The sequence below is a fragment of the Balaenoptera physalus genome, assembly GCF_965194825.1.
Source record: "Balaenoptera physalus genome assembly, chromosome: X".
Lineage (NCBI taxonomy): Eukaryota > Metazoa > Chordata > Mammalia > Artiodactyla > Balaenopteridae > Balaenoptera > Balaenoptera physalus.
The window spans coordinates 43,010,491-43,037,114 of NC_138903.1; the positions used below are offsets into that span (position 1 = coordinate 43,010,491).

At 38.9% G+C, this 26,624-nt stretch overlaps 1 protein-coding gene across 5 annotated transcripts; it reads right to left on the minus strand.

Moving 5' to 3' along the window:
- Positions 1-227: 227 nt before the first annotated feature.
- Positions 228-25,670, minus strand: ZNF182 (zinc finger protein 182). Of its 5 annotated transcripts, none has more exons than XM_082446513.1 (6): positions 25,534-25,670; positions 25,134-25,319; positions 24,192-24,250; positions 7,609-7,735; positions 7,202-7,297; positions 228-3,148 (listed from the first exon to the last, which is right to left on the minus strand). In XM_082446513.1, exons 3-6 carry the CDS (start codon positions 24,204-24,206, stop codon positions 1,518-1,520), a joined length of 1,869 nt encoding a protein of 622 aa, XP_082302639.1. In that variant the 5' UTR covers positions 24,207-24,250; positions 25,134-25,319; positions 25,534-25,670; the 3' UTR covers positions 228-1,517. The 5 variants fall into 5 exon arrangements, with proteins under 5 accessions (XP_082302639.1, XP_082302640.1, XP_082302638.1 ...); XM_082446514.1 differs by having other exon boundaries at positions 7,202-7,294; positions 25,518-25,660; XM_082446512.1 differs by having other exon boundaries at positions 25,518-25,660.
- Between the last annotated feature and the right edge of the window lie 954 nt (positions 25,671-26,624).

Consider the following 26,624-nt stretch of genomic DNA (forward strand, 5'->3'; position numbering starts at 1 on the left):
ATTTACATAATGTAGCCCCAGCTGACCTTAGAATCACTTTATTTGGCAACCTCAAGAAAGCAATGCTTGTGTGCCTTTGGAACTGGCTGGATATCTGTTTTGTTTGTTTGACTGATAATTCAATTTACTCACTCTAAAAAAATTAAACTCCACATTGAGCATATCTATACTAAATGTTATGAAATCCTACATCTAGAATCTGACTTCATTAGAACAGTAATAGAAAATATGCTTTTTAAAAAGTTTTATTTTTTGAAAAGGTAGTACATCCACATAGTACAATTTTCAAAAGTTCTGAAAGGATATACAGTTGTCTCCCTCCCAATTCCTTCCCTCCAGCCACCCACTTCCCCTTCCCTTTCCCAGAGGTATTCAGGGTTCCCAGCTTCTCGTATATCTTTCCAGAGATAGTTTATGCATATATACTCAATTATGTATTCACCATTTGTTCTCCTTTTTACTTACAAATGGTAGCATATTATCCTCAGTATCCTGCACCTTGCTTTTCTAATAATGTATATTGGAGGTCATCCCACATCACTACACAAATGGTGTCCAAGTTCTCTTTATCCATTTTTTTTTTTTGGTCTACCTAAAAGGTTGCTGTGCGAACATTCCAGGATTTCAGGAGCCATGTGGAAAGCTTCCAGTCTTTTGTATTCACAAACAGTGCATCACTGAATACCTCTGTGTGTTCATCATTTTGTACATGCATGAGTATATACATTCCTAGAAGTGGAACTGCTGGCTCAAAAGCCATGTACATTTATGGGTTTGATTGCCTTGGAATCACTCCTCATTGAGTAAGAGTTTTTCCTGGACTTGTTGTTTGTTGGAAGTTCATGTAAGGGAAGAAATGGGGCCACATTCTAGGCAGATCAGAGTTTTTCTAACTGGAATTACTTTTGCATTTGGTAGGTTTTTCAGATTTGACTTTCCAGAGTCAGTAAATAGGGGCAGCTGTTGGGTTCTTCACAAGAACACTCCCTTCTCTTTCCCCAGCCCCTGCCAACTGCTCCGCTCATGAGTATAGACTACTTTCTGCAAATATGGCTTGTCTGAGCAATTCCTTGTTGAGGCCCCTGCCTGTCTCTCCTGAGACTCCAAATGGGTCTAGGAAACGTCCCACCCGCCCATGCTCTCTGTTACCATTGTTATGTATCTATTTGGTCTTGCACTCCGCCTAAAACTCGGCTAAGAGTCCTTACCAGTGCTATCTCACATCTGCAGCCTTGACCACTCCTCTCTAGCCTTTGAAATCTCCTTGCACTGGTGCTTGATTTCCTCTGCCTCTGGCAGCCCTCTCATCAGGGCTTCAGCGATCTCCTAATTTTGTCAGATACAGAGATTACACGTCCACTTCTTTTTCTCCTAGTAGCTTTTGGGTGAAGACTGAGGTGGAAAGGATAAAAGGCTGACTTTACTCCCCATATTTAAACCAGAAGTCAGAACATACTTTTAAAATGTTTAAACTGACAAAACTTTCCTTCAGTGAAGATAACTGCACTGTTGACTCTCTAATGTGAAATGAGCTTAGACTTCCGGGTATGGCCTTTCCCATGGGCTTTCTTTCCTGTATGTGTTCTCTGATGTACAATAAGATTTGACTTTTGAGTAAAGGCTTTCCCACATTCTGTACACTTATAGGGTTTCTCTCCAGTATGAGTTCTCTGATGTACAGTGAATGTTGATTTTTCTCTGAAGGCTTTGCCACACTCAGTGCACGCATAGGGTTTCTCTCCTGTGTGTGTTCGCTGATGTATTATGAGCTGTGACTTCTGGCTGAAAGCCTTCCAACATACAGGACATTCATAGGGCTTCTCTCCTGTATGGATTCTCTGATGTATAATGAGCTTCGACTTTTCTCTGAAGGCTTTGCCACATTCATTACATTTATAGGGTTTTTCTTCTGTATGCGTTCTTTGATGTATAATGAGATATGATTTCTGGGAAAATGCTTTTTCACATTCATTGCATTCATAGGGCTTCTCTCCTGTATGACCTCTCTGGTGTAGCATGAGATAGGATTTCTGAGAGAATGCTTTCTCACATTCATTACATTCAAAGGGTTTCTCTCCTGAATGAGTTCTTTGATGTACACCAAGGTTTGACTTTTGGGTGAAGGTTTTCCCACACACATCACATTCATAGGGTTTCTCTCCTGTATGAGTTCGCTGATGCACAATGAGGGTTGACTTCTCGTTGAAAGACTTCCCACATTCCGTACATTTATGAGGTTTCTCTCCCGTATGAGTTCTTTGATGTATAATGAGAGTTGACTTATCACTGAAAGTTTTCTTACACTCATTACATTCATGGGGTTTCTTTCCTGTATGAGTACTATGATGTATAATTAGATCAAGCTTCTGTATGAAAGATTCCCCACATTTGGTGCATTCGTAAGTTTTTTCTCCTGTGTGGGTTTTCTGATGGACAATGAGGTTTGACTTCTGAGTGAAGGCTTTACCACATTCGTTACATTCATAAGGTTTCTCTCCCGTATGAGTCCTGTAATGTATAATGACAGTTGACTTTTCTCTGAAGGCTTTTCCACATTCTGGACACTCAAAGGGTCGCTCTCCTGTATGAGTTCTCAGGTGTATAATGAGCTGAGATTTTTGGCTAAAGGCTTTTCCACATTCTGTACATCCAAAGGGTTTCTCTCCTGTATGAGTTCTCCAATGTACAATGAGGTGTGACTTCTTGCTGAAGGTTTTCCTACATGCAGTACATTCAAAGGGTTTCTCTCCATTTTTAATTCTCTGATGTAGACTAAGACCTTTCTTTTGCCTGAGGGTCTTCCCACACTCTTTATATCCATAGGGTTTTACTCCAGGAGTTGTTTTCTCATATTCAGTATGGAAGAATAATTTTGCACATTCATTATCATGTTTCTTTCCTGCAGAGTTTCTACTAAATAAGTCTAAATTATCTACCATATTATATCCAAATGACTCATATTTATGGGGCCTTTGTATTGAAGCAACAAGGTTTGTACTCAGATGAAGTATATTTCCAAATTCATTATAGTCAAGGCCACTCTTGGTGGTAATTGTTTTCCTGTCAGGGAATCCAACTTGCATCAGATATTTATCTTGGTCATCCTGATGCTGTCTCTCAAACTGTTCATCAACCTGGCAGGCTTCTTCTAGAAAGAAGTACAATAAACCATCTTTATACTTTCACATTATGGAATGGACCTTCTTAAGAAATGCCCTGCCATATGAAAGCTGATACTGATATCTCATTTTATGAGTTCCTGGAGAGAGAATCACAGCCATCAAATCCTGTTCTTTTACTAAACTCCCACCTGCTAGACTTTTTGTTACCAAAAACAATCTTACCCTAACATCTCAGTCTTTCTTACCTCTACTTTTACATCACTCTGGGGATCTTATCACCCTTTATTTATCATATGAACTCTTAACTGTTCCTGACTTACACTATTTCCACCTAGACAGAAATACAACACTGTGACTCGTGGACTCAAATCTTACAACAATCCTGAAACCCACATTCTCAGTAAATGAGAGAAATATCTAGAATAATTAGCCTTACAAAAACAAAGAAACCTAAATATCTTTGCCCAATTTGGATTCACCTTTGTATTCATCCAAGTTTGCATTCACAGTTCTTCAACACCACCTTCTGCTTCTGTCTACACTAATTCCACTAAAATCCCATCTATTATTAACTCCAAACCCTTCCTCGTGTTCCATCACCCACATAGCCCAGTCCTCCATATTTTGCTATATTCAGAATCCAGATAACTTTCAAGAAGCAGTTCAGTCTTTTCAAAAAAGCTTAATCTGATCTTCCTCAATGACTTTAACTTTCATTAACTTCTAAAGTAGTCAGTTATCTGTACCACTCATTTAGACAGTTAAAATTGCAAGGCCTTGCCTTTAATATACCATACTTCATCAATTATAAGATGCATATTATTCCACATTTTAAAACCTCTGAATCCAGATTCACCTTACAATCAATGACATGTCATAAATTAATTGGTGGCAAATTTTATTTCTCAGTGGTGTGTCTTAAAACCAATGGTATCCTGGACAGTAAATACTTTTTGCACATACACTGAATTTTTATTTTTTGTAGTTTAGTTTTCTTCTCACCTTTTCCTAAAATTTTATATGAAAAATTTCAAACATACAGAAAAGTTGAAAGAAGAGTACAATAACTACTCATATTACCACTTAGACTTAATAACAACATTTGAGAGTAATTCTGAATTTTAAAAGGGATCATGCAGCTGTGGCTTCTCTTCCTATGACTTCCTTTCTTTCCATAGTAAAGCACTAGTTCTTAACTGAGAGTGAATATCATAATCATAAGAAAAGCTTTTACAAAATACATTTGATGGGACCCAAGCTCCACCAAGGATCTACTGAATCTGGACCTCCTTAGGTGGTTAAGAAGCAACATAGCACATGTGGCTAGGGTCGTAAGTTCTCTAGGCCAGGATCAAATCCTGGATCAGACTTTTACATGTTCTGTGACCTTAGGCATATTAGCTAATCTATTTGCATCTTACTTTCACACCTGGAAAACAGGAATTATAACAGTGCCCACTGAAATGTAATGTTTATGTACAGCACTTCAAATGTTTACTAGAACAACAACTACCACTAATGCAATACAGCTACTACTATTATGATTGAGTCACTACATTACTATAAAAAGAAGTAAGGACTATCTCAGTATATTTAACATGTTCTTGAATTAACTGAAAAAAGAAGGTGTATAAAAATAAGCACAGTAGGCTACCATTTTTCTAAGGAGGAAACAAATATATAAGTATATATTTAAAATAATATAGGCCCATACTATAAAAAACAATGGAAGGATAAATCTTTAAATTTTAATAAATGGTTACCTATGGGGGAAGGAAGAGAGAGAATAGGATGGAGAGGGAAAGAGGCTGGACTTCTTTGAATATACCTTGTTTTCTAGATTTGATTTTATTTTCTAGGTTTGATTTTGGAACCAAGTTAATATTTTGCAAATATTTTATATACTCATAAAGCAAAATTGAAAATAAAAGGATTCCCTAATAGTAATAAATATCCCCTCATCTGTATTTCCTAACAACCATGCTAAAAAGTCTTGATTCTCAATGGCACCAACATGATTACCTCAATTGATTCAACCCGCTATACATATTCAGCAGTCTCAGAATAATACTAACAATATTACCATCAGATGTAAGATTAATAAATTAAAAACCTTTAAGTCCAGAATTTGATTTGGAAATATACATTTGAATACGTGATATATCTTTCTCTTAAAAATCTTTTTTTACATAGTTCCTAGCTATGTCAATGAAAAGGCCTAGAAACAATTCCCTAACATCCAAATTGTGGTCACAAAACATTATTTACCACTAAAAAGAACCAAGGCTCCTTGGAGAAATGGCTGATTCCAGGGCAGAGAAAGGAACTATATAATATGAGCCTGGAACATCTTGTAACAACAGAAAGCAAGGAAGCTACCAAAGACTAGGGACCCAACTTGAAGGGGTTTCCACTGGCCAGAGATAGAGCAGTTTGATTTATAATAAGGATAAGGCAATGGATCAAAACATAAAAGTGTTTAAATCTATAAGTCCATAAATGATACTCCAAAAAGACATACTAGGCTTTGAACGATGCTACAAAACCAACTCATTTTGAAAACTGATAAATAAATGGAAAAATACATGTAACTCATATATAACCAAATACAGTTGACCCTTGAACAATGCAGGGGTTAGGGGCACTGACCCTCTGCACAGTCGAAAATCCAACTGTAACTTATAGTTGGCCCTCCATATAGGTAGTTTCTCCTCCTAGTCTGCGGTCCCACATCCGTGGATTTAACCAACTGCAGATCATCTAGCACTGTACCATTACCATTGAAAAATGCATATAAGTGACTTGCACAGTTCAAACCTGTGTTGTTCAAGGGTCAACTGTAATAGATGGAGGGCAATCCCTCTTTATTGAAGTATTCCAACTAATCAACAAAGAAGGAAAGTTCTTTACAGAAAAATGCCAACTTACAAATGTAGAAGGAATGATAGAAAGTGCACCATTTTTCCAACCATCTTAGTAATAACTGATTCAGGCAAGAATCATCAGTGAACGTTAAAACCACCGGGTAAAAATTTTGGAGGAACAGGATATACACACAGTTTGGCAGTTCCACAAAATGTTAACACAAACAGCTATCACATGGTCTAACAACTCCACTCCTATGTATGTTCTCAAAAGAAATGAAAATGTACATTTCAAAACTTCTACATGAATGTTCATAGCAGCATTATCTGTAATACCCAAAAAGTGGAAATAACCTAAATGTCCATCAACAAATGAATGGATAAACAAAATGTGGAATATCCATACAATGAAATATCATTCCACCATAAAAAGGGATGACACATGCTACAATATGGACAAACCTTGAAAACATGCCAAGTGAAAGAAACCAGACATAAAATTCCACATTTTATATGGTTCCATTTATATGAAATGTCAAGAATAGGCAGAACTATAGAGATAGAAAGTAGATTAGTGCTGGCCGGGGGACGGGTGTTGGGGAATGGAGAGTGACTGATAAGGGATAGGAGTTTCTTTGGAGGGTGATGATAATGTTCTAGAATTAGATAGTGGTGATGGTTAGATAGTATATTCTGTGAATATACTAAACATCCTGAGTTTTTGAGTTTCACTTCAAAAGAGTGAATTTTATTGGATGTTAATTATATCTTAATAAAGCTATTGTTAAAGAGAGAATCAAGATGCTTTAGGAGAACAAATCTGATAGGAATGTCTAAACTGGATGGAATCAGGTAACCCAATCTGGAATTAGAGCATTAGTGCCTAGGTCTGTGACTCATGTGGGCCTGGCTTCAGATGAGCAGTGGGAGGTAAGAACGATAGAAGTGGCAGGGCGTGGGGCCGGGGGATTGGCATTTACAAGACAACTTTATACAGGGAAATGGAGCTGTGCAGAAACTTATCGGTCAGCACCAACTTAAGGAGAGTGGTCTGGTGGGTGTAGGATAGGGGAGGGGGTGTCAGTCTTAGGTGTTCATGTCCCTGTCCTCCAACAACCATTCCTGAGATATTCCTCAAAGTCCTTTCACAGGTCCTCACCCCTGACTGACAAGCTGGGACCTCCTGTCCCCACAGCCTGAGTCAATCCCACTTACCTGGAAAGCTCCAAATTGGGATTTTTCCTTCTGGCAGGCATGGCTCTTCTACCTCCAATTTGAGGATGAGATCTGGTTTGGTAACCTGCTGCCCTGCTAATGAGAAATGACAGCGATACCTCCTTGGTCTTCAGAGCCTCTGAGAAAAAGGAAGGTGGAGTTTGGGGCAGTACAAGCGATATATCACTTGACACAATGGTCGTCAAACCAATTCACCTGAGTTTTGAGTTCACAAACACCTTGTCAGGAAAGCAAAGGGGGAAAAGGAACTCTGATCCATGGAATTTAATGACAGACTCTTCAATCAGTTCAGAGGCCTTGCAAGTTTCCATACTTGAGAAAGGAAAGGCGTTCTATCGGACAGAATAATCATAAACAGCAAAATTACCTGAGGAAGCCATTCTTACCCACAGAGACCAGGTTGCTGTAGGTCTCCAGCATCACATCTCTGTACAGGTTCCTCTGTGGAGGGTTCAGGTACTGCCACTCCTCCTGGGTGAAATCCACAGCCACATCCTCAAATGTCATGAGTCCCTATAATTGCACATTCTTTTATTCTAATATGCTTACAACTGGGTGATAAGGATGGAATGAATGTAGGGGAACTTCTGACTGGGTTCCCAGTTCATGATGATAACTTAATACAGGATGCCTATCAAGTTAGTGACCTACTCTGTGGGAAAAAAAATCACAAGTCATGGTAGAGAAACTATTACATTAAATAACAGAATATTTAAGACAATGTGGTATTAGCACAAGGATAGACGGATAGACATATAGTCCAGTAGAACTAAAAAGATAATCCAAATATGTACGGACACCTGAGTTATGATAAAGTTGAAACTGCAAAACAGTGGGGACAGGATGATATTTTCAAGTAAATGTGGATGGGTTACCAGATATCTATATGGGGACAAAAATGACATCTAACCCCCTAACTCTCACTATATACAAAAATCTGCTACAGGTAACTTGTAAATCTAATGTGAAAGGTAACACAATGAAGTGTCTGGAAAATAACATACGAAAATGTTTTCATAAGCTTGGGGTAGGGAAAACATTCAAAAACAAGACATGAAAAGCACTACTCATAAAGGAAAAGACATACATGTTACAAGATTAAAAATACAGCAGCAAAGGCAAGCTATAGATGGGGAGATTATCGGCAGCTTTCATAAGTGATAAAGCGTTCTGATCTGGAACATATAAAATAACCCCTACAAATCAAAAGAAACATACCAACAACGCAGAAAAATAGACAAGAGATGTGAATAGATACTTCATTAAAAAGAAAAAACAAACATATGGACATATGTTCTATGAACATAAGAAAATATACCCAACCCTGTTAGCACTCAGGTAAATGAAAATTTAAGCCACATTGAGACACCACTTGGCACCCACCAGAAACATTATAATTACATGACTAAAATGCCATAAGATTGTGTTGAAATGGGAACTCGCACACGCTGTTAGTAGGAATGTTAAAAACTGGTATAACTGCTTGGGAAAACAGTTTGGCATTATTTACTAAAGTTAATGATTTGCAAACACTATGACCCAGAAATTCTACTCTTAGGTGCACACTTTAGAGAAAATCATGCACATGTGCTCTAGAAAACAAGTACAAGGATGTTCACAGAAGCACTATTTCTAATACTAAGTTGTGGGAAAAATCCAAATGTCCCTCAACAATACAGTAGGTAAATTGTGGCACAATCTTTCAAAGGAATACTATGTGGTAATGAAAAGGAATGAACTACAGCTGCATATCCAACATAGATGAATGTCACAATTGTACTAATGAGCAAAAGAATCCAGCCCCAAAAGAGCACATACTGCATGATTCTATTTATATACAGTAAGAGAACAGGCAAGCCTAATCCATGATGTCAGAAGTTAGGAGAGTGATTACCTTTGAGGCTGGTATTGATTGAAAGAAGGCATGAAGGGGGATTTAGGTCGTGATTTATGTTATAATCTTCACCTTGACCTGGGGGTGTCTCCACAGTGTGTTCACTTTGTGATAATTCATCAAGCTGTACACTTATAAACTGTACTTCATGTATGTTATAATTAAAGGTACTTTATATCTTTATACTTAAAATTATTTTTGACAAATGCAAAGGCACTTGATGGAAAATGGGAGTTCCCATTTCAACAAATGGTGTTGGAACAATTGGATATCCATATGCCAAAAAATAAAAATAAAAAAAGAACTTCAATCCATACCTCCAACATATATAAAAATTAACTCAAAATGGATCACAAACCTAAATGTAAAATCTAAACCTATAAAATTTTTAGAAGAAAATATAAGAGAAAATCTTTTTAACCTTAGGTTTGCCAAGTATTTCTTTGATGCGATACCAAAACTCAAAAGATACTGTTAAAAGAATAAAAAGCCATGGAATGGGAGAAAATATTTACAAATCATATACCTGACAAAGAAGTTGTGTTGAGAATACATAAGAACTAGAACTCTCAAAATTGAAAAAAAAAAAGGCAAAAGAGACATACTTTACCAAAGATATATAAATGGGAAATAAGCACATACAAAGATGCTCAACATCATTAGCCATGAGGAAACTACAAATCAAAACCACAATGAGCTACCACTACATACGTATTAGAATGGGAAAAGAAACTGACAATGCCAAGTGCTGGTGATGTGGAACAACTGGAAGTCTCATTTATCATAGATAGGGATGCAAATGGAACAGCCACTTTGGAACAGTTTTCTAGTTTCTTATGAAGTTAAGCATATACTCCCATAGGACCTGCAATCCCACTCACAGGTATATTTACCCAAGTGGAAAGAAAACTTATGTAAACCCAAAAACCTGTACATGAACATTTATATAGCAGGTATATTTGTAATCACCAAAATATGGAAACAACCCAAATGTTTTTCAACCAGTGAGTGAAAAACAAACTGTAATCTATACAATGTAATACTAAACAATAAAACTGAAAGAACTAATGATACATGCAACAACATGGGTGAATCTCAAATGTATTATGCTAAGTGAAAGAAGCCAGACTCAACAAGCTACATAATGTATTATTCCATTTATATAACATGGGAAAGGCAAAACTGTAGAGACCAAAAATATATCAGTGATTACGAGGGGCCAGGGTGCGGCAAGGGGTTGACTACAAAGGGGAAATACAGTTGACCCCTGACAACACAGATTGACAATCTGACAACACAGATTTGAACTACATGGGTCCACTTATATGCAGATTTCTTTCAATAAATATATTGGAAAAATTTTTGGAGATTTGCAACAATTTGAAAAAACTCACAGATGAGTTGCATAGCCTAGAAATATTGAAAATATTAAGAAAAATTTAGGAATGTCATGAAAGCATAAAATATACGTAGATACTATTCTATCCTTACATAGGCATATGGTGATATTTATATAAAATTAATAATGTGTTAGTTTTCCTACTATTTTATAACTTTGCTTTCAAAGAATTTTATTACCGTACAGTATGCTGTTCTCTCTCATAATTGGAGAAACTGCTTATCAGCCTATCATCACAGGTAACTGGGTTTTTAAAAAATGTAACAATGTTCCCAATACTGTATTATGAATATGACTGTAATATTGTATGCCATAAAATTATATAACAATTCATTCATTAGTGTATAGGCTAAGCTACCATGAAGCAATCATATCGACTACACTATGCTACCATAAAGCAATCATATTGCTGCTTCTTCGTTATCAATGTATGAATCATTATAACTGTAAATAAATATGAATTTCTTTTTCACATTATCTTTTCATTGTTGATGTCCTGTTAATAATCTGTATAACATCTACAGTATTTTGTATCATATAAAACAATATTAATGTAGGTACTGACAGACGTGATTCATCTTGTAAACAGACGACGCAAACTTAAGTATCGACAAATACAGTGCAGTACTGAACATGTATTTTCTCTTCCTTATGATTTTCTTAATGACATTTCCTTTTCTCTAGCTTACTTCATTGTAAGAATACAGTATTTAATACATATAACATACAAAATATGTGTTAATAGACTGTTTATGTTATTGGTAAAGCTTTTGGTCAACACTAGGCTATTAGCAGTTAAATTTTGGCGGAGTCCAAAGTTATACGTAAATTTTCAACTGTGCAGGGAGCTGGAACCACTAACCCCCGAGTTGTCCAAGCGTCAACTGTATTGGGAGGTGATAGAACTGTTCTACATCTTCATTGTGGCAGTGTCAAAACTTGCAGCGTTTGCCAAAAGATGCAGAACTGTACACTGAAGGCCTATTTTACTGTATACAGATTATACCTTAACTTTTTATTAAAAAAATTAAGGATCCTCCAGGTAATTTAGAATAACTTCACCTGTTAAAGGTGAAGTAGTTAAATCCAAATCTCTTCACATATCCTCCAAAAAACTATACAGATCAATATGAAGAACAAATAAAACTATACATAACCTATACCTTCAGTATAACTTATAATAGAAAATAGAGAGTACTATACACATTTCTAATTATCTACAACTGAAAAACAAATACCAAATTCTAGCTCAGCTGGCTTTCAAATTACTGCCACAAACCTTTCTGGAGTGTGAGAAGGGTATGAAGAAAACAGTCAAGAGAACAGAGAGGGGAGCAGAGAACCTAAGAATGAGCTGAAATCAAAGCTTAGAAAGAGAAAACCTACCATAAGTATAAAAACACTGAAAAATGGGCTAGATCAATCACAGCACCAGCTATAAGAAAGATATATGGGACCCAAGGTGGCAGTCACAAAAAAGCATCGCCTCCAAGGGAGCAGATGATAAAAAGGAATGAGGAAGAACCATGTGGAGATTGGGTTGTAAAGGGGAAAAGCTAGAGGGGGAAATTGAAGGTCATGTGAGACAAAAAATGACCTAAACAAACTAAAACAAGTCAGAGCACACACAAGTGGCCCCTCCACAGTGCCAAAAGAAAAGTCTCCATTAAGGGAACTGCAGTTTGCCTCACTGACAAAAGAGGGGGCTCTTGAGCCAAGAATCGTGCAAGTCACCACAACCTCCAACACTGTCCTTAAATAGATGAAAACAGTGTGCATCCATTCAAAGCTTCTTTGAGAACAATAGAAAATGAGAAAATATTTCAGGTGATAAGAAATTCACCCCACAATGGCATTAGCAAAATGACAGAGTAGGCAGCTCCCAGCCCTTAGCTTCTCTCCCACTACCACCCCAAAAATAAAAATTAAAAAACAAGCAGAAAAGTGTCACAACCAACTTTGTCAAAACTCTGGAAAACAAAGGTTTGCAGTAACCACATGGAATCAAGAAAAAGGCAACTTAAAAGACATCAGGAAAACTTCATGGCATCTTTACTTGTCCCTCTCCTAAAGGACAGCAGTCTTGAAGCAGCAGCAGCCAATGTTCCCCATGTGGGACCCCCAACCCCTAATTCTGAAGGAAGCAGAGCAGACCTTATTCACAAATTAGTGTGTGTCTGTTCTAACCTGTCTGGGGCTACCAGAAAGACTGATGCAAGGTGCTCCTCTCTGTTTCACCTAACTCTGAACTCAGGCCAGAAAGCAGTAGGCGTTGCTCTTAAAGGCTGCAAGGCAAACTAACAACCCAGAGATGCCTGGGGCAAAAGATTACAGTCCAGACAGACAACAGACTGCCTAAGGCCTGAAAGGAAATACTGGGGGGGATTCTTTGGGAAATTAGGACATTCAAAAGCACCCATGTACAAGGGAATGTAGAAAGCCACACATATGCCCAGGATAAGACTCATGCTCACAAGAGACCTTAGAAGACTCTAACTGCTCTAATTCTTCCTAAGCATAGAAAAATGAAAAGCTTCCAAATTTGTACAAGAACTGAGTATAAATTTGACACATAAACTCATTTAAGGTTGTACAAAATAGGAAAATGCTGACTAATCTCATTTATGAACAACAGTGCAAAAAATCCTAAATAAAATAGTTAACCCTTGAACAACATGGGGGTTAATCTACGTATAACTTATAGTCAGCCCTCCATATCAGTGGTTTTCCACATCTGTGGATTTTAGCACAGACCAAACATGGACTGTGTAGTACTGCAGTATTTACTATTGAAAAACATCCACATATAAGTGGACCCAAACAGTTCAAACCCATGTTGTCCAAGGGTCAACTGTATAAGCAAAAAGAATAGATCCACATTAAGACAATAATACATCATGACCAACTAAAATTTATTCCAGGCATACAATGATAGTTCAATATTAGAAGATTCATTAACATAAATCACCATTAAACAGACCTAAAGAGAAAACTTACATGATTAAGATAATTAATATAAGAAATGCTGATACAAAAATATTGAAACAGAATTCAATACCCAATCCCGATTTAAAAAAAAAAAACAGTAAAGATTAGAATAAATGGTAATTTCCTTAAAATAACCAGATAGGAAGGAAGGGAGGGAGGGAGGGAGGGAGGGAGGGAGGAAGGAAGGAAGGAAGGAAGGAAGGAAGGAAGGAAGGAAGGAAGGAAGGAAGGAAGGAAGGGCAGAAGTATGTTTTGCATAGGGGCTTTGAGTCACCATGAATAGCGTAACGATGTAATTTTAGGTGGGGACTGGCCACACCAGAAAGATCGACCACATGATTTAGGGTGGGGGCTTTGGGTCACTCCCAGAGGGGCTGGAGACAGACAGCAGCCACATGGACAATCATGCTTATAAAATGAAGCCCTAATTAAAAACTCTGGGGGACTTCCCAGATGGTCCAATGGCTAAGACTCCGTGCTCCCAAAGCAGGGGACCCAGGTTCGATCCCTGGCCTGGGAACTAGATCCCACATGCCACAACTAAAGATCCTTCAGGCTGCAACTAAAAGATCCTGCATGCGGCAGTGAAGATCCCAAGTGCCACAACTAAGACCCGGCACAGCCAAAATAAATAAATAAATAAATATTTACCAAAAAAAAAAAAAAAAAAAAACCTCTGAACACCGAGGCTCACAAGACCTTCCCTGGTTGACAGAACTCCATGTGTACTATCACACATCAATGCCAACCACACAAAGTCATGCACCCTGACTCCATGGGGAGAGAAAAATGGAAGCTCCATGTTTGGTACTTTCTAGGGCTCTGCTCTATGTACTTCTTCCCTTGGCAGGTTCTAATCTGTATCCTTTCCCTGTAACAAGCCATAACCATGAGTATAACAGCTTTCAGTGAGTTCTGTGAGTCCCTCCAGTGAATTGTCAAACCTAAGGGTGACCTTGGGGACCCCCAAACTTGTAATTGGTGTCAGAAGTGAGGGTGGTCTCTTATCGGGACAGTTCCCTCTAACTTCAGAGTTGTCCAACTCTTCATAGATAGAATGATAGAAAGTCACAAACATGTAGTTATCCCTAAGTTAATTTATAAATTTAATCTGATCCTAATTTAAAAAACAAGCTTTTTAATGGTACTAAACAAGGTAGTACTAAAGATCATATCAAAAAATAAATGTGCAACAATAGCTAGAAAAAGTCTGGAAAAGAGAAACTGTGAGGAAGGGAGTAGCCCTACCAGATACCAGAACATACTCTGATACAGGCATTCTCTCAAAGCACAGGGTGAAAGACCCACTTTTTAATAAATGGTGCTGGGTCAACTGGAGAGCAATTTGGGAAAGGCTAAATTGGATCCATACCTCATTACATACACAAGTATAAACACCAAATGGATCGGGAGCTAAATGTAAAAAACTGAAACCAAACAAAGTACTAGAAGAAGGCATGGGTGAATGTCCATATAACCTGAATGGAGGGAAAGACTTTCTAACTATGAATAAAAATTCAGATGTAATAAATGATTAATAAATACAACCACAAAAATATAAAAACACTTTGGCAAGTCCAAACACATAAGTCCAAAGACAAATGACAAACCAGGGGGGAAATCTGTCGCAACATATATCACAAGTAAAGATTGCTGTAACATATATCACAGATAAAGATTAATATCCTTAATATATAAAGAACTCTTAAAAATCAAAGGGAAACGAAGAACAAATACATGATAGAAAATTAGACAAAAAACATAAGACAATTAACAAGAGGTATAAAAATGGCTCTTATAGATATTTTATTTATTTTTTGGCTGCACTGCGAGCTTGCAGGATCTTAGTTCCCCAACTAGGAGCTGAACCTGGGGCCATGGCAGTGAAAGTGCCGAGTCCTAACCACTGGATCTCCAGGGAACTCCCATAAATGGCTCTTAAATATATGAAATTACATTCAACTTTACTCATAATAATAGTAATGCTAATTAAAACTATACAGAGATATCATTTCTTCCCTAGCAGATTGGAAAAACTTAAAAGCCAGACAATATTCTCTGTTGGTACAGCCATAGAGAAACAGGTACTATCATACATTGTTGGTGGGAATGTTAAACAGTACAACCCTTATGGAAGGGAATTTAGCAATATCTAATAAATTGTGTTTACCCTTTGACCCATCAATGCCACTTGTAGGAATTTACATAGAAGATATACTTGCACAAAAAGGAAACAACTTATGCACAGTATATTTCATTTCAGCATTATTCTTAATTGCAAAATACTGAAACAACCAAAATTCACATGTATATAGGAGAATGGTTGAACAAACTGGTACATCCACTAATAGAATACTATGCAGCTATGAAAATGAACAAGTCACAGAAACAGAACAATCCAAAGTTCGTATGAAATCACAAAAGACCCTGAATAGACAAAGCAATCTTGAGAAAGGACAACAAAGCTGGCGGCATCACATGCCCTAATTTCAAACTATATTACAAAGCTGTAGTAATCAAAATAGTATGGTACTTGCATAAAAACAGAACATAGATCAATGGAACAGAACAGAAGGCCCAGAAATAATCCCATGCATAAATGGTCAATTAATTTATGACAAAGGAGCCAAGACTATACAATGGGGAAAAGACAGCCTCTTTAATAAATTCTAAAATAAACTGTGTTGGGAAAACTGGACAGCCACATGCAAAAGAATGAAACTGGAGCACTATCTTATACTACGTGCAAAAATTAACTCAAAATGGATTAAAGACTTGAACATAAGACCCAAAACCATAAAATTCCTAGAATAAAACATAGGTAGTAAGCTCCTTGACACTGGTCTTGGTAATGATTTTTTTGGATATGACACCAAAAGCAAGGCAACGAAAGCAAAACTCAACAAATAGGACTACATAAAAAATAAAGAGCTTCAGTACAGCAAAGGAATCCATCAACAAAATGAAAAGGCAACCTACCAGACGGGAGAAAACATCTGCAAATCATATAACTGAAAAGGGATTAATATCCAAAATATATAAAGAACTCATACAACTCAGTATCAAAAAAACAAACAACCCAATTAAAAAATAAGCAGAGGACCTGAGTAGACATTTTTCCAAAGAATACATACAGATGGCCAACAGGCACATTAAAAGATGCACTAATCATCAGAGAAATGCAAATCAAAACTACAATGAGCTATCATCTCACACCTGTCAGAATGGCCATTATAAGAGACAAGCAATAGCAAGTGTCAGCAAGGATGTGGAGAAAAGGGAATCCTTGTGCACTGTTAGTGAGAACGTAAATTGGTGCAGCCATTAGGGAAAACACTATAGAGGTTCTTCAAAAAATTAAAAATAGAATTACCATATGATCCAGCAATTCCACTTCTGGGTATTTATTTCAAAAGGAAACAAAAACACTGACTGGAAAAGATATATGCACCTCCATGTTCACTGCAGCATTATTTACAATAGCCAAGACATGGACTCAACCTAAGTGTCCACGGATGGATCAATGTATTAAGAAAATGTGATACATACAAACACACATACACACACACACAATGGAATATTATTCAGTCATAAAAAAGAAGGAAATCTTTACATTTGTGACAACATGGATGGATCTTTAGGGCATTATGCTAAGTGAAATAAGTCAGAGAACGATAAACACCATATGATCTCACTTATATGTGGAATCTAAAAACAAACAAACAAACAAACAAAAGAACCCTCATAGATACAAAGAACAGATTGGTGGTTGCCAGAGCCAGGTGGTGGGGAGGGGGGTAGACAAAATAGGTAAAGGGGGTCAAAAGGTACAAACTTCCAGTTATAAAATAAATAAGTCCTGGGGATGTAATGCACAGCATGGTGACTACAGTTAATAATACTGTATCGTATATATAAAAGTTGCTAACAAAATAAATCTTAAAAGTTCTCATCATAAGAAAAAAACATGTAACTGTGTGATGATGGATGTTAACTAGACTTATTGTGGTGATCATTTTGCAATATACACAAATATCAAATCATTGTGTTGTACACCTGAAGCTAATATAATGTCATATGTCAATTATATCTCAATTAAAATAAAATGAATGAGGACAATATTTGTAAACATACATGGAGCAATTTCTAGGTTATATTGCTAAGGGAAAAAAGCAAAGTGCAAAAGACTATAAATAAAGTATACTACCTTTTTGAGTAAGAAGGAAGGGGAAATTTTTAAAATATACCTTTATCTGCTTCTTTTAAAAAGAAACACTATAAGCATAAATCAGAAGCTAACAAGATTGGTTATCTCCAAGGTAGAGTGAGAATAGGGTAGAAGGTACAGGGGAGAGGTGACAACTATGTGTATATATTTCTGTATAGTTTTGTCTCTTCAAATCATATTAACATTTTACATATAAAGAATAAAATTAAATCAACAAAAATGGAAAGAAAGAAAATCTAAAATGGAATACCAACAGAAAAAAATGAACCTAACTGTATACCAAATAAATAACATAAGCACACTAGTTAGGAAAAAAAAAAAGGAAAAATTAATTCAAGTAACTTCTAAACAGAGTACTTTGATTACATATCCTCAGTACAAAAGGCATGCAAACAAATCATGTACTGTACTCAATAGGTTGATTTTTCACAGATGTGGGTGCAGGAATTCTGATTCTACTTTCTGTATATTGTAAGACTGAGCAAATGAGTCAATATATTGATGCTAGGATCCAGTGCTCTCACTGTTGGTGAAGGCAGATGCAAATATGGAATGAGAGAAGTCTAAGAAGATTCCTGGGATATTGTATGAATTCAAGGTATGTGTGTGTGTATATACAGACACACACATACATACACAGACATATAAATAGAGACACACACACAGAGTTCACTGAAAGGGCCTAGAAGTAATGACGCCCAGCAGCAATGAGCACACCCAGCACCCAGATTTTGATTTCTATAAATAATTATTTACTAACAGGAACCAGTGCTCCTTGAAGAAATGGCTGATTCTAGGCCTGGGGTAGGGAAAGTAAAAGATGGAGGCTGGAACATCTTATTATGTCGAAACTAAGGAAGTGCTCAGAAAATTATCAGGATGTGACAAAAGGACACAAAAGCCAGCTTAAAGGGGCTCCCGCTGGATAACCCAGGGACAAGTGAGCAGCAAAATAAACAGTGACAGTAATGGATTATAATCCACTGAAAAAAATTAAAATCCATAAAAATAAAAATTCTGTATTACTGATGTAAATAAATAAATAAGAAGAGGAAGCCCCACCTGCTAACACCATCACTTACCTTGGGCATTAGGATACCAACATGTGAATTTTGGGGGCACACAAACATCCAGACCATAGCAAAGGTCAACAAACAAAAATCAATCATATTTCTATATACTGGCAATGAATACTCGCAATTGAAATTTTAAAAACAAAACCATTTACAATGGCTTAAAAAATGAAACATGCCATGTTGTTATGGAGTGAACTGTGTCCCCCCCTAAAATTCTTAAGTTGATGCCCAAACCCCCAATGTGACTGTATTTGGAGATGGGGCCTTTAAGAAGGTAATTAAGGTTAAATGAAGCCATAGGAGTGGGGCCTAATCCAACAGGACTGGTGTCCTTCTAAAAATAGGAAGAAACACCAGAGCTCCCTCTCACTCTGCAGATGCACAAAGGAAAGACTGTGTGAGGACAGTGAAAAGGCAGCCGTCTACAAGGAAGAAAGTTCTCACCAGAAACCAACCCTGATCTGGGACTTCCAGCCTCCAGAACTGTGAGAAAATAAATTTCTGTTGTTTAAGCTAGTCAGTCTGTGGCGTTTTATGGCAGCCTGAGCAGACTAATACACAATGTATATGCTCTGTATGTTGAAAATTACAAAATGTTGATGAAATCAATAAAAGATCTAAATAAATGGAGAGACATACTGTGTTCATGGACTGGAAGACACAGCATAATAAAGATGTCAATTCTCCCCAAACTGATCTATAGGTTTAACTCAATTCCTATCTAAGTCCTAGCAAGGGGACTTCCCTGATGGCGCAGAGGTTAAGAATCCGCCTGCCAATGCAGGGGACACGGGTTCAAGCCCTGGTCCAGGAAGATCTCACATGCCGCGGAGCAACTGAGCCTGTGTGCCACAACTACTGAGCCCACGTGCCACAACTACTGAAGCCAGCACACCCTAGAGCCCGTGCACTGCAACTACTGAGCCCACGTGCTGCAACTACTGAAGCCCACACGCCTAGAGCCTGTGCTCCACAACAAGAGAAGCCACCGCAATGAGAAGCCCGCGCACCACAACAGAGAGTAGCCCCTGCTCGCCACAACTAGAGAAAGCCCGTGCAACGAAGACCCAACGCAGCCAAAAAAAAGTAATTAAATTATTCTAAAATTGATATATAATGACAAAGGCAAAGAAACAAGAATAGCCAAAAATTTTTGAAAAAGTAGAATAAAGTTGGAGAAGTCATACTACCTGATTTCAAGACTTACCATAAAGCTGCAGTAATGAAGACAGTGTGGTAATGGCAGAGGGTTAGATACACAGATCAACAGAACAGAAGAGAGTCGAGAAATAGACCCCACAAATATGGCCAACTGATTTTTGACAAACCATAAAATCAATTCAATGGAGAAAAGATGGTCCTTTCAACAAATGGGGTTAGAACAAATAGAAATCCATTTGCAAAATTATGAACCACGACCTAATCCTTACACCTTACATAAAAATTAATGGAAAATGGATCTTAGGTCTAAATGTAAACCTAAAACTGTAAAACTTATAGAATAGGAGAAAATCTTCATGACCTAGGGTGATATTGTGATTTATAATAAGAAATATATTTTTGGTCTTAGCTCCCAATTTCTGGCAGAAAGAGCTCCTGAAACCCTTGGAGTTTCTTAAGTGAGGAAAGCAATAAAGGTGTCTTTTGTTATGTTAATGAGATGACTTTGGGACCCCCCACCTAAGGAGGGGGAGCTGGTTGACAGGAGAACCAACCACGTGATTAGAAGGTTGGAACTTTTAGTCCCGCCCCCCAACCTCGGGGAAGGGGAGAGGGGCCGGAAGTTGAATCAAAAGCCAATTGCCAAATAAATAAATAAATAACAACAACGCCAATGAGTTAATCATGCCTATGTAATGAAGTCTCCATAAAAACCCAAAAGGACTGGGTTCAGAGAGCTTCTGAATTGGTAGACACATGGAGGTGCTAGGAGAGTGACACACCTGGACCTAGAGAGGGTATGGAAGCTCCACACTTCTTCCCATATACTTTGCCCTTACACATCTCTTCCATCTGCATGTTCATCTGTATCCTTTACCATATCCTTTAATAAACTGGGGAACGTGTTTCCCTGAGTTCTGTGAGACACTCTAGCAAATTAGTCGAACTCAAAGAGGGGGTCGCTGGAAGCTCCAATCAACAGCTGGTTGGTCAGAAGCACAAGTGATAAGCACTGGGCTTCTGACTGGCATCTTAAGTTGGGAGGTGGGGGCAGTCTTGTGGAACTGAGCTCTTAACCTGTGGGATCTGACACAATCTCCAGGTAGACAGTATCAGAATTAAGTTGTAGAACACCCAGCTGGTGTCACAGAGAATTGCTTGTTCTGGGGGGAAACCTCCACACATTTGGTGACCAGAAGTATCAGAAGTGAAGCGTTCTGTGTGAGAGTAAAGAAAGATTCACAGGAGTGACACAGTATGAAAGAACTGGGTTTTTCTCTACATAGGAGGTAGAAGACTAGAGGTTTTCCATTTCACCTAGTGTTAGGCAAAGAGTTCTTAGACCTGACACCAAAAGCACAACCCATAAAGGAAATGGTTTATAAATTGGACATTTTCAAAGTTAAAAATTCTTGCTCTGTGAACAACACTATTAAATGAAAAGACAAGCTACACACTTGGAGAAAATATTTACAAACCATGGATCTGACACAGGACTTGTACACAGAATATATAAAGAACTCTCAAAACTCAGTAGTGATTGGGCTTCCCTGGTGGCGCAGAGGTTAAGAATCCGCCTGCCAGGGGGCTTCCCTGGTGGCGCAGTGGTTGAGAATCTGCCTGCCAATGCAGGGGACACGGGTTGGAGCCCTGGTCTGGGAAGATCCCACATGCCGCGGAGCGACTAGGCCCGTGAGCCACAACTACTGAGCCTGCGTGTCTGAAGCCTGTGCTCCGCAACAAGAAAGGTCGCGACAGTGAGAGGCCCATGCACCGCGATGAAGAGTGGCCCCCGCTTGCCGCAACTAGGGAAAGACCTCGCACAGAAACGAAGACCCAACACAGCCAAAAATTAATTAATTAATTAATTAATTAATTAATTAATTAATTAATTAAAAAAAGAATCCGCCTGCCAATGCAGGGGACACGGGTTCGAGCCCTGGTCCGGGAAGATCCCACATGCCTCAGAGCAACTAAGCCCGTGTGCCACAACTACTGAGCCTGTGCTCTAGAGCCCTCGAGCCGCAACTACTGAGCCCATGTGCCACAACTACTAAAGCCCACGCACCTAGAGCCTGTGCTCTGCAACAAGAGAACCACTGCAATGAGAAGCCCGCACACTGCAACAAAGAGTAGCCCCCGCTCACCACAACTAGAGAAAGCCTGCCCACAGCAACGAAGACCCAACACAGCCAAAAATAAATAAATTAAATAATTTTTAAAAAACCTCAATAGTGATAAAACAAACAATCCAATTTAAAAATGGGCAGAAGACCTGATTGGACACTTCACCAAAGAGGATATGTAAAAAGTAAATAAGCATATATAAAGATATTCAACATCATTGGCCATTAGGGCAATGCAAATTAAAGCCATCATGAGATAACACTACACACTAGAATGACTAAAATTAAAAACGCAGTTGACCCTTGGACAACATGGGTTTGAGCTGCATGGGTCCACTTATACGTGGATTTTTTTCAATAAATGCATACTACAGTACTACACGATCTGCAAGTTAGTTGGAAACACACATACAGAGGGCCGATTGTAGGTAGATTTTCAACTACTGGGGGAGTCAGTGCCCCTAACCCCAGCGTTGTTCAAGTGTCAACTGTACTGACAATACCAAGTGCTGGCAAAAATGTGAAGCAATTGGAATTCTTATACATTACTGGTGGAAATGAAAAATAATTCAACCATCCTAGAAAACAATTTGGCAGATTCCTAAAAAGTTAAGCCATACACTTACCATATGACCCAGCAATCCAATATTTACTCTAGAGAAATGAAAACATATGTTCACACAAAAACCTGTGTATGAATGTTTAAAGTAGCTCTACTCACAACTGCCAAAAACTGAAAATAATTCAAATGTCTTTCAACAGGAGAATGGATAAATAAGCTGTGGTACATCTACATCATGGAATGCCACTCAGCAATAAAAAGGAAAGAACTATGGACACACACAACTTGGCTGAATCTCCAGGGAATCATACTGAGTGAAAAAAAAAATCCAATCTCAAAAGGTTACAGACTATGTGATTTGAATTATATCACATTCTTGAAATGACAAAATTCTAGAAATGGAGAACAGATCAGTAATTGCTAGAAGTCTAGGCATAGGGTGAGGGGGGGAAATGGATGGATGTGGCTATAAAAGGGTAACATAAGGGATCCTTGTGGTGATGGGACTGTGTCTTAACCATATCAATGTGAATATCCTGGTTGTGACATTGTGCTATAACTTTGCAAGATGCTACCATTGATGCAAACTGGGCAACGGATACATGAGATCTCTCCGTATTATTTTTACAACTGCATGTCAATCAACTGTTGCAAAAGAAAGTTTAATTTGAAAAAAGGAAAGCTATATACTGTATGATACCATTTATATGACATTCTTGAAGAGATAAAACTCTAGTGACACAGAACAGGTCTGTGGTTGCCTGAGGTTACAGGGAGGGGAGGATATGACTAAAAGGGGTTGCATGAGGCAGTTTTTTGGCGGGATGAAACTATTCTCTATCCCATAGATTAGTTATAACAATCTACATAGGTGTTAACATTTATCGACCTGGACTACAAAATCAATTTTACTGTACACTAATTTTAAAAATAAAAAAAATTTAAGTGAAAGAAAAAAGATGGTGGGCTGTGGGTGCCTACAGGACTTTGTCTCTGGCCAAATGAGAATCAGAAGTCCAACTGAGAAAATTACTTCAGCAAAATCATTTGGAAGACAAACAAATTCCCTAAGATATTTCATTCCCAAATTACATCTAGATATTATGTCTCCAGCTCACTGAAGAATGCTATAAGGAATATCTGCAGGAAACCAGAGGCTGCATTTATCATTAGGCTGTGACTGAAGACAATTCCACCATCCACACGACGATTCAGCAAAGAAATGCCTTGAAAGGCAATTGCAGGAAACCTTTACTTCCCTGAGGGCTTGATGTGTTCTCTCTTTGATGAGTAAAGTGAGCCAGATTACCTCTGGCTGCCAGAGGCACAAAGAGAAATTTGCAACTCAACTAATATTGTACTGCGTAACTGTTGCCCTAAGACATTTGTCTACATTCTAATCTGGCCTTGCTGCTGTCTCATTTTCCCTGATTCTAATGCTTATTTATAAATAATTTTCTCTTTTATGTCTGAGATTCCTACATCGCTCATCACATTCATGGTAAAATAAAAGAAGGAACAGACAATATCCTTACCTGGGGTTTGGCCATTTCCTGCTCTTCTTGGGAAAAGACAGAGATGTGTGAAGCCTGAGCTAAAAGAGTGGAGAAGTGGAGAGCATATGAGAGACCCCATCAGGCTTCCAGTGCCCAGAATTATCTGCCTAGAAATCCCCTCACATGAAGCTGCTCTGTGGAAGTTTGGGCGACCATGTGGTTTTAACAACCACTTGTGTATTCTTGAGTCTTTTCCTCATGTGAACATCTAACACAAAAGGTTTTCTTCTATATATACTTGTGTACTGACTCAGAAATTGTATTTCTAGGTATTTTCCTTAATGAAATAATGTATCATAATTTCTCTGTAAGTACCTTCATCTCAGCATTGACTTTAACAATGCCAAACTTAAACGATCCTCTATGACCCATATGGGATTAATAAGGAAATACAAGGGATTAAATTCTATGTAGCTACTGAAAATAATGTTGTATGGTACTGTACACTTATTATCTGTGTATTTTCTGTACATATATCTAAATTACAAGTTTTTTTAATGTTACAGAATAAATCTTTAAGCTGAATGGCAGTAACTTCTAAATGAAAGAAAAGGCAGGTTATCAAACTTCAGGAACGCATTTTAAAACCATACGTTAAATGTTTAAAAATGCATATCCCTTATACACACTAAAAAGTGTCTAAAGAATGAACATTTAAACAGAGGGGGCTAAAATTAGTTCTCTTTTATTTTCTTCTCTATTTTCTAATCAATCTATAATGCAAATGTGTTACGTGTTAAATGCCAAAAAAAAACCCCACTGAACTTTAACACTATTATTCCCAGGCGTTTTAAGCCCGACCCCCCCGCCCCGCCAGACCCCACAACACCAGACCCTGCCCACGCCTCCCAAGCCCCAGGCTCTGCGCGAGGCCCCTAATCAGGTGAGTTCTCTCAGGTGCCTCTTCTTGCTTCTCCTCACCTCACTGGGGACGTCTTGCCCAGGAGCCAGAAGGAAGCCTTCGGGTGCAGATTCACTTCAGCTGGAGCATTCACACAAGGCCCCTACCTCGGGGCTCGGGCAAGGGGAGAGGAACAGAGGGAGAGGCGGGGGCGCCTAAGGAGGAGCTTGAGGGGTGCGTATGAACCCTTAGCGCAGGTCACTGTGCTGGAAAATGTGTAAAAGTCAACGTTTAATATGCCCCATTCAACCCCGACTAGCCCCATAACTTTGTCTACCACTGAGCCCACAAACCCTCATTCGCTGACCTCTCGGTCCACCCCACAACCTCCCACATCAGTGACGCCCCAAAACCCGCTTCATTCGTCCCCCAGAACTCCCCATCACTCAGCCCATCACCCCTACCACTCGCCCCCTCAACCTCTCTCTCGACACAGATTTTGTGCTCGCTGCAGAGGAGACCGTTACGAAAACTGGCCCCGAGAAGCACTTCCGCTTTGGGACCAACTCCGGCTCCGCAGCCCAGAGGGCTGTAGCGGCCGGGTGTGCGCACGCTCAGTGGGGGCTTTGAGCCCGCGTACACCAATAGTCAACACGGGGCCCCCTCCCGCCTGCCGGACGCGAATGCGACGGGGCTGCGGCGCAGGCGCAGAGGGGAGATGGCCGCTCCGGTGACGTCACTGCTCTGAAACGATGGCCGCGCCCACTGCGTCTTTTCCCTTCGAGGGTGGCAGTGTAGAACAGGTGCTTACGTTGATCTGCGGAGGCCGTCATTCCTAAGACTCCAAAGATCGGTTTCCTTATGGAGGGAGGGGAAGGGCCCAATTAAGGAGAATGCTAGCAGGCGGGAATTTCATGTCTTGAGCCTGGAGGGCAGTATCGGGTTTGCAGGTGTAATTGAATAGGAAGTCGGGATGCATGGCAGAATTGCTCAGCATGCACAAAGGCTAGGAGGTAGGGAGAGGTCACTGGCTCCATCCAGTGGCTAAGGCTGGGAGTGTACAGTCTAGCGTTTGAAGGACGGTGTGCAGACAAACAAGAAGCTGAAGAATAAATAAATGGCCACCTAGTACACACACGCACCGGGATGAAGGGGATGTGTTAAGTAGTGGCTGACAATGTTGTTGTCTCAGGATGGGCAGGGACGATCTCCTTTTGTCGGGGGTGACAGTTAACGCTGATCAAAAGGAGCCGGCCACACAAATATTTGAAGCAAAGAGCTTCGTGGTGGAGGGCGCGGCTGTTACAAAGGCCCTGAAGTAGGACCTGGTTTGGCACGTTGGAGGAACAGAAACAGTGTCAGTGTGTTGGGAATATAGAAGGTGTGGGCAAGGGAGAAGTGAGTGGGTGCCAGATGCTGTAGGGCCTCCTCTGCCAGGGACAGAGCTCATGTCTCATTCTGACATAATGGGATGCCCTTAAGGGGGATCAGATTTTTAAAACACCAGTCTGAAGCAATCTAGCATTATATATTAACTTTAAAAATACACGTATACTAGACTCTTGTTTATT

What these genes read in the sequence shown, in the direction of transcription:
- ZNF182 (XM_082446513.1), bottom strand. An exon ending in CAGCAACCTGGTCTCTGTGG is followed by an intron (nt 7,298 to 7,608) that starts GTAAGAATGGCT and finishes ATTTCTCATTAG; the next exon opens with CAGGGCAGCAGGTTACCAAA. An exon ending in CCCAATTTGGAGCTTTCCAG is followed by an intron (nt 3,149 to 7,201) that starts GTAAGTGGGATT and finishes ACTTCTTTCTAG; the next exon opens with AAGAAGCCTGCCAGGTTGAT.